At 42.5% G+C, this 13,704-nt stretch overlaps 1 protein-coding gene across 1 annotated transcript; it reads left to right on the top strand.

Moving 5' to 3' along the window:
* The first annotated feature begins 222 nt into the window (after positions 1–222).
* On the top strand, positions 223–13,158 carry sfrp1a (secreted frizzled-related protein 1a). Its single transcript, XM_027009256.3, has 3 exons — positions 223–1,014; positions 4,710–4,790; positions 11,731–13,158. Exons 1-3 carry the CDS (start codon positions 513–515, stop codon positions 12,054–12,056), a joined length of 909 nt encoding a protein of 302 aa, XP_026865057.1. The 5' UTR covers positions 223–512; the 3' UTR covers positions 12,057–13,158.
* Positions 13,159–13,704: the final 546 nt, after the last annotated feature.

The raw sequence follows: 13,704 nt of genomic DNA, 5'->3' as shown, positions 1-13,704 counted from the left end.
ATGGAAACGTTATTCAAACCTCACATTAACAGAGAACGTGTGTGTGTGTGTGTGTCAGAGGCGGGGGTGAGAGTGGGAGAGGAGCTGCGGGGAATTGAAGGCGGGGATATTTTTTTGGTTCCTTTATTCATTGGGTCACTGAGCGGTTTGATTGACACATGAGAACCAAAAGGTGCGGAAACGTTCCTATTGGTTGCCGAGGCGCTCTCAGTCTCCTGTTGTCTCTCGCCGATGCGCATTTCGGGCTAGGCAGCTCTGGCAGTCGTGCTATTGAGTCAGCAACAAGAAGGCTCAGCTGAACGCTGAAACCTTTCAGAGGTGGAGTTTCAGCACATTGGAAACACTGAATTAATTTACTTAAAAAACTGAGCTATTTGGAGTTTTTTTTTTTTTCTTTCCCCTTCACCCACTAATTTTCTACAAAAAGAGGACTCTTCATTTTTCTTCAGGCACTACTCTCCTGGAGGTCACACTTTTGCTAGGGACCCTTATTGGTAACCCTACCATCCACAATGAAGCTGCTGGCATCTGCCACCATCACACTACTCATGGCTCTGCTGTCCTTGAGCCAGTCTTCGGAGTACGAGTACCTAAACTGGAAGACAGAGACGTTCACGGGCGGGCGCACTTATGACCGGCCGCCACAGTGCATGCCCATCCCGGACGACCTACGGCTGTGCCACGACGTGGGCTACGGTAGCATGCTTCTTCCCAACCTGCTGGAGCACGAGACCATGGCAGAGGTGAGGCAGCAGGCAGGCAGCTGGGTGCCTCTGCTGCACAAGAACTGTCACGCGGACACGCAGGTCTTCCTGTGCTCGCTGTTCGCACCCGTGTGCCTGGAGCGGCCCGTCTACCCATGCCGCTGGCTGTGCGAGGCGGTGCGTGACGGCTGCACGCCTATCATGGAGTCGTTCGGCTTCCCGTGGCCCAGAATGTTGCACTGTGACCAGTTCCCACAGGACGAAGTGTGCATCAGCACACCCAACACTACAGAGGCCCGACAGCCCAAGGGTAAGTTGCCTGAAAACACACACACACACACACACACACACACACACACACACACACACACACACACACCTTCTTGCCATCTCACATGTTCACATTGCAACTCTCAAATGATCCACTTAAGTACAAGTGAATTTAAATAGATGCTCCTGAGAAAAATTGCAAATTCTAAATAATTTGCCATCTCACATGTTCACATTGCAACTCTCAAATGATCCACTTAAGTACAAGTGAATTTAAATAGATGCTCCTGAGAAAAATTGCAAATTCTAAACAATTTGCCATCTCACATGTTCACATTGCAACTCTCAAATGATCCACTTAAGTACAAGTGAATTTAAATAGATGCTCCTGAGAAAAATTGCAAATTCTCAACAATTTTCCATTTGCTGCTTAACCAGAGCACACAAAGGCACTTTATAGAGTCAGTACCCACCTTGAAAAAACCCCGTACCGTAGTCCCAGTTTACTGTTACAAGTCACATAGCTTAAGCTGGCATGTCTTTTTGACCATTATAACTCTTATTGGTACCACTACTTCTTGACCTTAAATGGTCATTAATTGTTGCAGTGTATACATTTAGAGTCACTTTACGTATACTGCAGCCTCACACACCTTTTGCTGGGTGTGAGAAACGACACTTTAACTTTTTCTTAAAAGGCAGCTCTTTGTTATTTCAGGGCCCAGCATCTGTTTGCATGCCTTCAGCTAGAGTTAACCAACCTTTTGGTACATGAGGGGGGTGTTATTTACACTAAGACATGTGCATCAACACATACTGGCAAGGTCTTAGCTTAAAAAATAAATTAATAAAAGGTCTGTAAGGTTCACCTTTGTACAGTTAAGTTTTAGATTCACAAGCCAAGTGGGTGAAGGTGTTCACTAAAATACGAAAGATTAATATTTCAACATTTGTTTAACAGCTGGTAGCAATTGGTTGTGGGGTGTTAGTTCAGGTCCAGGAGAATGCTGGGTAGTTGTCTAAAAACATTCAGGTACATGTCAGTTCATTTTCCTGTATTTCTTTACTTTGATAAATGTGTTTTGCCTTCCTTGTTTCTGAGAAAAGTGTGGCATGTCTGGAAGTAGCCAGGTCTTCCGGACACACGGCCGGGTTTTGGGGGAAACTACTTTAGACTGGGAGAAGACCTCAGTAGGTCACTGGGATGCCACTATTATCACTGTTTTTCATAGGCTAATGGGGGAGACTCTTGAAACAGCAGGGGGAGAACTGAGCAGTCAGTCACCGGCAATCTTGAATTTGCGCTGTAAGACTCCTGTCTCTTTCCCCATTCTTTTTCTCAGTTTATCTTGAGAAAATAGAAAAGTCTATGATTTTTCTAGAACACCTAAGTGATTCTGATGGACTTATATTCCATGCTGATCCAGGTTCTCAAAACATAAAAACATAAAAACTTGGGGTGTGCTTTGTATTAGTGTGGCAGGCAGCACAGATTCAGGCCTTCTGGCGGTGAAGACATCCCATGCCATACAAAGTACATTTGGCTGTTTAACATCTCATAAATTACATTGGAGTTCCCAGACATTCAGTGCATTTCACTAACATGGAGTAAGCGGCCGTTACACATGGGTAAAGAAAAAGGGGACGGACTTCATTCTACTACATGCACGCTAGCCGTATTAAAAAAAAAAACCCACATTTGTTGGTAAAGGGAGAGGTAATGTGGAGTCGGACACCACCACCCTGGTGGAGAGGCACATTTGGGTGGAGTAGGACACCTCCACCCAGGGGGATCTTAGCCCACATGGCGCTGCAGCGAGCTACCGTCATTCGCCTGTTATCACATGGTGTCAGCGCTGTGTAAATAAACCCAAGACCCTGGCTGAACAGGCCTAACACTGTTTCATACTGGTGCGCCATCCACTTGAACCTGGGACCATACAGAACCTCGCAGACCCTGCTCATAGCAGATAAATAAACCTTTCTGATTCTGAATGGAACTCTTTCGAATAGAATGCATCGCAGCTTCCAGAATGATGGGAACATTTTCTGCAGTTGGCAGAAACAGTTCATAACATTCTGGGAACCAGAAATAAGGAAATAAAAGCTTTTTTTCTTCTGCTCTTGGAAGGAGATAATACATTTTTAAAATGTATGTGAAGTCTATGTAATAACTGTCTAGCAAAAGGGACAGCTAATAATACAATCAAGACTGCATGTATGGCAAAGCAGGACACTGCTAATATTTTTTTTAGAATTTTAAAGGCAAATTCTGACAATTTCAAGAGAGTCCAGGTTCACGTGTTCACCACACTTATCACAAATCCAGCAGGTCATGCAAGGGTCTCACAAGAAATCTTTTTCGAAACACTTTGCTCTGAGATTGAGCAACAGGTTGGGAAGAGGGTGATCATGCAGAAAGGCAAAAATGCCTGTTTCAAGAGCTCTTTTCACCTCAGTGCAACTTTCATGAGGTCTCAACAAATAGCTGCAAATTGATAAGACATCTGGCCACAGAGGAAGGACACAAAGACAAGATTGGCCAAAGAAACAAAAAAAGAGAGCATAAAAGTGACTTTTTATTACAAAAAGCTCTTTTGAGAGTGTAAAATCTCTAAGTGAAGGCTGTTACATGAGATTAAAAGACTAAATGAGATTCTTTATCATTAACTATTGCTATTAAGATAAAAGCTCTTGTGCCATTAAATGTATGTGGATTTATATATATATATATATATATATATATATATATATATATATATATATATATATATATATATATATATATATAATCCCTATGGCACATATATGTACATATACATATATATGTCACAAGAACTTTCCATATATATATATATATATATATATATATATATATATATATATATATATATATATATATATATATATATATATATATATATATAAAAATACATATAAATACAGAATCTCATTTAATCTCTAAAGGAACTTTTAATCTCAAGTAACAGCCTTCACTTAGAGATTTTACACTTTGAGTTTAAGGTCCCAGTTGCCATGACTATGGGGGGCCTCCTTGATATAATGGTCTTAATAATTACAACTCAAGGCCTTTGGGATCTTATCCTGATCCTTTGCTCCTTCAACTGTAGACCGAATAACAGTTGTTGACTTACATATGTAAATGGTGTAGTTTGGGGTTTGTTTACTGCAAATTACCATGACAGAGAAAGAGAGAGAGAGAGACACATGGGGACATGGAGAAGTATTATTTTGCTGTCATTCTGGAAGTTGTGCAGTAATGCTCTCATATATCTCATATATCTTTTTTTTTTTCCTGCTTAGTCCACAGGGTTAAACTCCACAGTGTCCACTCAGACAATGATCGCTGTGATCGCTTTTAAGTGCTTTCATCTGAAAAGTGAAACCTTAGCTTTTGCTGGATAAATCTGTGGCTAAACTCCCACACGTCGATGTGACTTGGCCTGACAGGTGGATTATGGGAAAATGAGGCTCGGAATTTCTGTAGCTTTTCTCCACTCTCTCATGAGACTCGGACCACCGTGTGATTGGGTCCCCGCTGTTTACGGTCATACGCAAACTTTCCAAACACACACAAGGAAGTGAATTAGGGCCTTAATTCCTAAGGAAACAAAGGGAAAGACATTTGGTCTCCATTACTGAGGGCAGCAATACTGATTGGCTGTTTCTCTGTGGCATATTGTCCCTGACATGGTGCCTTGCTTTGTGTCTTAGGTTACCTTCCAGTCTGTCCTCCCTGTGAAGACGAAATGAAGACTGATGTTATTTTGGAGCATATGTGTGCCAGCGAGTTTGGTAAGGACATGAAAACACGCCTTTCTCTGTATAAAACACACACACAGATGCACACACTGTGGTGAAAACTGAGATGTCACTTTCAAGCCAAAGAACCCAGCAGTCCTACTGACACACAGGGGCATGAGCAGAGATCTTGAACCCCCCCTCACCCCAAATACCCGCTCATGCCCCTCCCCTTCCCCCGCCCTGATTTCTGACTTAGCACTGGACACAAGGCTCAATCAACAGCTGTGTGTTCACACAGCTAATAAAGTTGCCGAATTGAAAGTTTCCTTCCTATATCTCCTAGATAACACAGGCCTTCTTAGTTTCTTTCTTATCCTTCTTAAACAGCTGAGGTTTATTTAGACATTTGGCAGGACATAAAAGTGCTAAAGGGGTATGTCTCCTGAAGAGCTGAAATGAGGGAGAGTGTGTTAGACTGAAGTCTCCTACTGATGGCAAACTGGTTGACTTGAACAGCATTGTAACACATATGTTATATATGCCCAGGACATAGGGTAGGTAATGTCAACCTTAGCATAAAGGCAAAAGAAACATTTGGCCTGTTTTAAAAGGTTATTTAGACTTGCAGATAATACAAGTGTACCTATTTCAAGGTACAAAAATATAATAAAAATGTATATATTTAATATTGAGGCAAACAAAAACCTTTCTGTCCCAAACGGACACATGTATGCACTTAATAAGTACAAGTAGTCTCCACTTCAGGGACTTTTACAGTCATTGCATCTGAATGTTTGAAGTGACAGATTATATAATACTGCCCCTTACCTAGCTGTCACAACGCACATTTTACAACATGGAAAGACAACTCTGTTCAGTGCTTAGAATAACAGCTGCAAGTTCTTTTTTAACCCTCGTAAATCCATGTCATGTCTTGGATGACCCTTTTAAAGGTCACCGCTCTGTAACTAATGAATTGAGGTAATTCACGCAAGCCTTAAAACCTCTTGACTTGGCTGTAGCTCTGAGCCATAAATTGGGATGTTTGTTTTCCTGTCTGGTCCAATAGACGAGACAACAGTGCCAGAGCTGACCTCTCCGCAGGGGTCATTTGGGTGCCTTCTGGCTGCAGGTTATTCAGAAACATCTCGGAGCTGTCGAGCACATTTTCTTCCGGTCTGCATAGTTCTGCAGGCAGTCCCAACACACGATCTGAATGAGTCTAAGTATAGGTGGTTGGGGGTTTTTTCCTACTTTTTTTCCCACTCTCCATCATCCACATATTTTTAAATCTCTCCAAATCTGTGATGCTTCATTCCTTCGAAGCTTAAACTCACATGTGAGTCCAAAGAATGTCCAGAATTTTAGAGTGTGTCAGATCTTGTGCAAGCTCTTAGAAGAACAGCCCCCAAAAAATCTAATTCAGCTTTGTGCTTTTCACCTTCTTTTACCCTCCCCCACCCCACTGAATTGTTTTGAACCTTTCACTCTTGTTTCACTCGTGTTTCACTCTTGCTTTGTTGCCTTCTTTCTTACACACCATCTACCAGTTGTTGCTGTCAAAGGATTTTTCAGAATAGCAAGTGCCAGAGTTTCAGCATCCAGGCCATCTACATTAAGGTTCATTTCAGCCCACTTGGTTTCTTGGGAAAGCCGAAAAAAGGAAAAATGAGTTCCGACTCATGGCTCAAAAAAAGGACTCAATGACTTGCTTTTGCGACACATGGTGTTCTGAGCCCACCTGGTTGCAGTCTACCATGCAATTGGTGGCACAGTAACAGCCCATTTCATCTGTAATTAAGACAGATGAGGTTTTTGTCCTTGACACAATAGCTTTTATTTTATTTTAAAAAAATTGTATTTAGTTATTTTTTAACTTTCTCTTCTCCTTCAGTGTTGCCAGGCTGTCTGAAAGACAGGTTGCTGCTAATGGCTGTTAAACGAGCCCGTAACAGCAGCTGTAAGAGCCTGAGCCAAGCAGGGGGTTACCTCAACAAAAGGAGGGAGACGCACCATTCCCTTCGTGCTGTCCTCCCGAGAGGACAACAGACGGCCTTTGCGGGTCAACCTCTTGCGAGTTCATAAAGCCTCATTCAGGGATTTCCAAATGGTCTAAGCCCATCGACAGGGGAGCTGCCATCTTTTCTGTGGACCGCTTTGTGTGAAGCAGGCCCGTTGTGCCTCTTGGAAACCCCTGGGAAGAGCACCAAAAGCAGGCCATTGTGGGCAACTGTCAGGAGGGCTGCCCCCTCAATCTGTGATGCAATTCTCGGCCCGTCACCTGGTTTCCGTTAACGATGTCCATTAAAGAGTCTGAAGTGCTGCACACACATCAGCTGTTGCATGCTCTGTGCTGACTCACTGTTTTAACTCCACACCCACTGAATATAGGGTGCAAATGTAGCAGATTTTTCAATGTCTACTTTTAAGAAGCTTTTTATAAATTTTTTAGAACTAATTTGTCCAATGTGCCCAATTTGTTTTTGTCTGATATGAGGCTGAATTTTCCTCCAAAGCCTGCGAGATTTCGCCAGGCTATCAATAAGGGCCTGGGCTTGGCTGTAAATGTTTGGCGTCAGTGATGCAAGCGAGAGATAACTAGCAGATATTCTGCATACCAGGGCAGGCAGTGAAGGCCCTGTGCACCTCCCATGAGCGTTTGATCTCACCACAGAGCAGACACTCACTTGCTGACCCTTTGCAAATAAACGGCACCAGCTCTGGAGTTTTATGGGAAAGGCCACTCCTCTGCTTTTATTATTCCTCTCCCTAACCGAATCTCTGATGGAGCACTTCTCGTCTTACACTCCAGCTGGCTGCTCCCCCTGTGGCCGATAACATGCGCTCAGTCGTGGATGGTAAAAGCATATGGCTCCGCTGCGGTGCCATGGTTATACTCAATGTGTGGGAGGCAGCGTACTGGCGCCATCTTCAAGCCTGACCACCCTAGCCCTCACTCTTCACCCCTCACCCCACAACCCGCACCCCAATAAGTTTACAACGCTGTCTGAACCATCTGTGAGTAGGCCTGAGTATGCCCAGGATGGCATACAACACCAAGCTGTGGAACAGAGGTTTGGGGGTTAAAGCTAGCCACCCGCAGGCTGTTGAGGATGCAGCATAGGGTGACCTGACCCTACTCTTGAAAAACTCTCCTACTCTCCCTGTAGCAAAGCTCAGTCCCAGACCTGCCTCAACATATCTGCCTTCCGGCAGAGTTCCACTCCAACTAGAATCCGGCATGTCTTGTCCATCTAATTGAGGTCTTTAGGACCATCTGGAGATTGGAATCAGGTGGGCTGGAAACCAAGTTCTGGAAGTCTTTGGAAGTGTACAGAGCTTGAATTATCTAAATCATTTTCTTTGTTATGTAGAAGTGATTTAGTGAAAGTAGTGAGCTTAGTGTTTCTCAGTCCTGGTCTCTCAGGGTTTGAGTTCATGAAGGGCTTTTTAATTATCTGAGTTCAATCGGGTGTTTCAGGAGTGGAGAAAACACTAAAATAAGCAATGAAATGTCAGTTCAGGATTCCCATGACTGAGACAGGCAGATGGAGGTAATTTGGGAAGGGAAGTAGATCATGGTAACAGCGAATTTAGGGCAAACAGTTGTGTGCATCGATCCTATGAGGGGAAGCACACTGTTCCTGGACAAGTTCTTGCCTCGGCTGTCCTCATAGGCAGTACTGCTTGGAGGACGCACTGGCTGACCTGCAATCAGCAGCTCCAAACAGATGTGCTCTGCTCTCTGGCGTCACTTCTTTAATGATGGGCCAAGAGGACAGAGGCCACTGGTCATGGAATTCAAAACATTGACCAGGCAAATATTTACCCAAATTGTCCAGGATGATGTACTAATTTGGGGAGAGATAGCATCCCAAACTTGAGGTTCTCATTTTTTTCCATCAAATCTCAACTGAGGAACTGTTCAGTGTTTAGATGGAGATAACAGCTTTCACCAATCTGTCTCTAACTGAAGTATAAATGTTAATTGAGCCATAAATGTTTTGTCTTACCACTAATTTGAATGAAAACGATTTAGACAATGTGGAAAAAGCATGTTTATTTACATAATATGGTCAGTTGATCTTGTTTATTTGAGTTAGCCGAACAACTACTGACATACTGCATATAAAGATTTTGATTTTGTGAGTTCAATGATTTGTTTTCAGATACTACCAGAATACTACTGTGCAGTAGTAGGAAGTCAATTGAGTTTTTAAGGTTCTCTGTAACTGTAATCTGTTAGCAGTAATGATTCGAGAGCTAGTGCTCTGAGTGTTGAAAATCTTGCTGCACCTGCTCCCATTGACTGAGGCTGTTTGGGGACTCTGAAACAATGGAAACAGGAGATAGAACTAAACCAACTCTATTGCTGTTGCCCCAAAGCTACTGGTTATAAACAATGTGGTGTTATGGACTGTTTGGTATGACTAGTTGCAGAGGTGTGACCAAAACACAGAAATTATTGGGCTGAGTGCTCCGTGGCCGTCTGGACTATAGTTATACAAGCTGTGAAGTTCGTCAGCGAGCCCAAGCCCCCAATATACATTTTGATAGAGTGGACATGTCTTCCACAAAACATCTAATGCTTGGTCTGCTTTTTTCTCTTTAATTTTTTTTTATTATTCTGTTAAATGTTAAGACCACTGAAAGAATCAGCTAATGGAGTCGAGCCTGCAGATCAGGGCCTTAATCCTTTAAATGTGTACTGGTAATGCCTGGAAATGCCACAGCCTTAATGCAGGACTAATTACCCAGGCGAAGGTGCGAGAGAAGGCATGCTAGCTGACACATTTCCTGGACGGCCATCCAATCACGCAGCTTGTTCTTAAGGCCACGTCCCCTGCTGGGCTCGACATCCCCGAATGAGGGTTAATATTGCTTATGTGACTTGCTGACATGTTTAAATTACCTGTTGGTGTTGCTGCAATGGTTTCTTCTCATCTTATGAGTCCTGCAGTGACAGTCGATTCTAGGCCCAACTTTCTTTGGCTGTAAAGATCTGTTAATTTAACTGGCCCGAAGTCACCGAGGATATATGAGACATGCAGGAAGGTTTGAGTTTCACTGTGGTCTGCTCACCGACAGCCAATGGAGACTGATCAGGCCATTAAAGAGCAATTAGCAGTAAATCTGGACTTAGACATGGAGCTGTTTTTCCACGGGTGTTTGGAAGCAGGGGTGACTAATTGGCCCAAAATGCTCCAATGGTGTTGCAACACTAGCGGTTCACAGGAGGGTCATCAGCACCAGGTCATGGTGGAAGTAATGCTTTTCATTGGTACTTTGGGGTGAAATGGATTCACCTAAAGGTGGTCATGACTCAGAGCAGGACCACCGTGCAGCTGAGCCATAAGCCCTGATCTAAGGAAGCAAGAAGATTAGGAGATTAAAGACAGTTTAGTTAAAGATCAGGCAGATTAAGACAAATATGAAGAGGTGGGGTGAGATTACAGGAAGGAGGAAATAGTTTTTAAAAAGGTGAATTTCTACGAAGTGCTGTCTATTCCTGAACATCATGCTGCTTTCTGACACCATAATGGTTTTTTGTCTTCATATTAACCAGTAAGGACCAAGTTTAAGATTTTTGATTCAGTTCATTCTGATTGCTTATTCACAGGGCTTCGTAGACCATAACTGTATGGGATGCATGTGGACATGCTACCTTAAATTGTTTGTTAACATGTTTTCTATGTTAATCTTTGCACAGTGAATATTGTAAACTCACCCAGTTTAATCAGCATTCAACCAACTTAACAACGAAACACTTGCACAAAACTTTCCGTTTTTACCGTTACTATTCTGTGCTCTCTTCTCTGCTCAGTTACCTAAGAAATGTTGCTCCTCGTCTAATTGAAATGAGCTCTTAAAGGGGGTCTCAGATCAAACCAGGCCTGCAGATTCAGTTACGTCTGGAGGGATATGGGGCAAACAGGCTGCAATTTGTGACATTCTTGCCCTCTGGGAAGAGAGAGTGCGGTAGGGGCGGATAGATTTACATGGCTGGTGCTTTATCTTGATGAAGGCTTGTAAACTTGACAGAGCCTGTGACAGAGATCCCCCAGGTCATTAAGGAGTGCCCCAGGAGCTTTCTGAGAGGAGGAAACCTCAATATTGATTACAAGCCCCTTTTTAACCCCCATCCCTTTTTCTAACTCTCTCTCCTTCTCTCTGTCCCTCTCTCTCCTTTTCTCCCCCTCTTTGGGGTACTTACTCATCTAATCTCTTTGCTGGTGCGGTTGTGCTCAGAGCCGTGTATGAGACACCCTGCAAACTCGCCTCAGCCTCAAAGAGTACACAGACCATCCTTACATAGAGTGTCACTTAAACAAAGTTTGAAGTTTCCTGTCTCCCTCAGTTTCTCTCCCTCTGTCTCCCTTTCTCCCTCAGTCTGTTTTTTTTCTCCCCTCAGTCTCTCTGTCCAACTCTCATTCAGTCTCTCAATTCAACAATGCTTTATTGGAATGAATGTTACATTAAAGTCAAAGCAAAAATATGTAAACAAGAAAGGAGAAATACTTAGAAAAAGAACAAAAGAGAGTAATTCATTTACAAAATAAATTATTAAGTCATAAATCTACTATACTGAAGGGACAAAAAGAAATATTGGTTGTCCCTTAGGCTGTGACAAGATGCTATGAATCTTGTTCCTTGCATAATCAGCCAATTCTGCTCTCCCAAGATATAGGAGGGTTTTTATTCATTACTGCAGTTACATTATTACTTAGGGTAGATGCTACAAATATTCTTATAGATTAGTTAAGTGCAGCTACATCTCCACCACTCCCAGGTGGCAATGGGAGCACAGCCTGTCCTCTCTGGTTAGCCAGGTCTGCCTGCGATGGTCAGTTTCGAGGTTGAGGCTCTCTCACCTCTCTTACACCCCTCTGTATCTCTTCCCATCTAACTCAGTTTCTTTCTCTCCCTCTCTCTCTCTCACCCATATAGAATTTCACAAACCTGACCCCATCAGCTTTTTCTCTACCCCCAGCCATCAAGACCAAGATCAAGGAGGTGAAGCGGGAGAACTCTGACCGCAAGGTGATCCTCCAGAAGCGGCGCAAGGCACTGAAGTTTGGCAGCCTGAGGAAGAGGGACCTGAAGAAGCTCACCCTGTACCTGAAGAACGGTGCCGACTGCCCCTGCTCGCAGCTCGACAACCTGAGCAACACCTACCTCATCATGGGCCGCCGTGTGGACAAGCAGCACCTCATCACAGGCATCCACAAGTGGGATAAGTCCAGCAAGGAGTTCAAAAAGACCATCAAGAAACTAGAAAGCCACAAATGCCCCACCTTCGAGAGCCTCTTCAAATGATCCATCCGCACCCCCCCCCCCGACCACAAACCGTCCTGCTTTTAATCAAACTTGCACATCCAAGCAACCAGAAATATTGCTCCCCATCCCTTTGTTTATATACAGTATATATTATATTTCTATGTGTACTTTTCAAATCAAACCCTCTTTTTAAAGGGGCCTGTTAGAGGATAATGTATGACATACACTGTCCAGCAGAAACAACTAATTACAAATGTATATATCCATATCTGTCCAGACTGTTTTGTAAAATTATCAGAATCCTTCTTGAAGTTCTATTATTTCCTATCTTTTTATAAAAGGATAGTGAGAACACACTTCTATGCTGGCTACTATGCTTAATGGAGTATTCCAAAAGGTATTTTACACTGTGAATTTTTTTTTCTTAAGCCTTGAATGTTCCCTTCGCATAGGTCAAAGAGCTTAATTTTGTCATTCTTTGGCAGAAGTTTTTTTTTTATTATTATTATTGCTTTAGTTTTTCCATATTATCATTATCGCACACTGTGAGAACTCGCAACAGACAACACAGTAAACGTTATTGAGTAACTGGTCAGATATTCCAACTCATTTTGCATTCAGCATTCTGTTGCGTTTGAGTTGTGTTGAAGCAGCGCAGAGAGATACTCGACTACAATACTCGATTATACTCGACTATAGTCAGTATAGTCATTCCTCGTTGATTTAACATACTAAACTAACGAAGAGAAAGAAACCTATTGTCAACAACAGCTTTTCTCTTGTCAGTATTGCTATTATTCCGTGCAGTATACATGTTAAACCACGATTATCTTTGACCAAAGTTGTTTCTTCTTTTTTTCCTTCTTTTTGAAAGGCAAACTCCCCAAAATGCCGAATTTCACTAATCTATGGTTTATGGTCCCAGTTGCCCACAAATGTTCCTCGCTCTGGGAGAACATTTGCGTCTTGAAAAAAAAATGCATACTCTGCATTACAATGTGCACATGAAAATACCTTCTTTTTTTTTTCCCTTAACTGTAGCACTATTAGATCGGTCCCTTGTGTTTCCTTTGTAAACATTTTGCCAATCATTTTGTACATAAAATTCTAACACAAATATAGAATAAAACCGTGACACAAACTCTTGACACGTTATGCACGTTTTTACCAGTCTACACAACGAACAATGAACTGAACAATGGGACACTGAAGATACCTTCTGAACCTTTCTTAATGTTTTAGTTAAACAAACAAATGAAAGAATGAAACAACGAGCGAATACACACACAAATGAATAAAAGGTTAATTATCTCAACAGTCCCTGGTATCTTAGAAAAATGAATCAATACGGCCATAAAGGTCGGAGCACAAAACGCCCCAGGGCTTTTTTTTTCTTTTTTGTTTCCTCTTGAAATGCAGTCTTAAACTTTTGATCCCTGTTTAGAATGTGGCAACCATCGCAGGTCAACAATGAGAACGACTCCACAACAAAATTTGCCTGCCACGTTGTCCGTGATTTATAGCGTATTCCAACTGTGTAAAAAGCAACAGCAGTTCTGGAAACGATTGCACGAGTGAAAGCAAATCCGCGTCGGAGTTAATTGCATATTGTTCGACTGTATGCATCGCCAAACGCAGATGATTGTTTGATTTTTTTAAGGGTTTAACCTATTGGTAAAACATCTGC

The sequence above is a fragment of the Electrophorus electricus genome, chromosome 1 (assembly GCF_041902795.1).
Source record: "Electrophorus electricus isolate QZ-2024a chromosome 1, ASM4190279v1, whole genome shotgun sequence".
Lineage (NCBI taxonomy): Eukaryota > Metazoa > Chordata > Actinopteri > Gymnotiformes > Gymnotidae > Electrophorus > Electrophorus electricus.
The sequence above is the reverse complement of the archived record's forward strand: the minus strand, read 5'-3'. Positions and strand labels throughout refer to the sequence as shown.

Excerpts from the sequence above, each read along its gene's own strand:
- sfrp1a (XM_027009256.3), top strand. The coding sequence starts at position 513 with ATGAAGCTGCTGGCATCTGCCACCATCACACTACTCATGGCTCTGCTG. Across the intron at positions 1,015-4,709 it reads AGAGGCCCGACAGCCCAAGG|GTTACCTTCCAGTCTGTCCT; the intron begins GTAAGTTGCCTG and ends TTTGTGTCTTAG. Across the intron at positions 4,791-11,730 it reads TATGTGTGCCAGCGAGTTTG|CCATCAAGACCAAGATCAAG; the intron begins GTAAGGACATGA and ends CTCTACCCCCAG.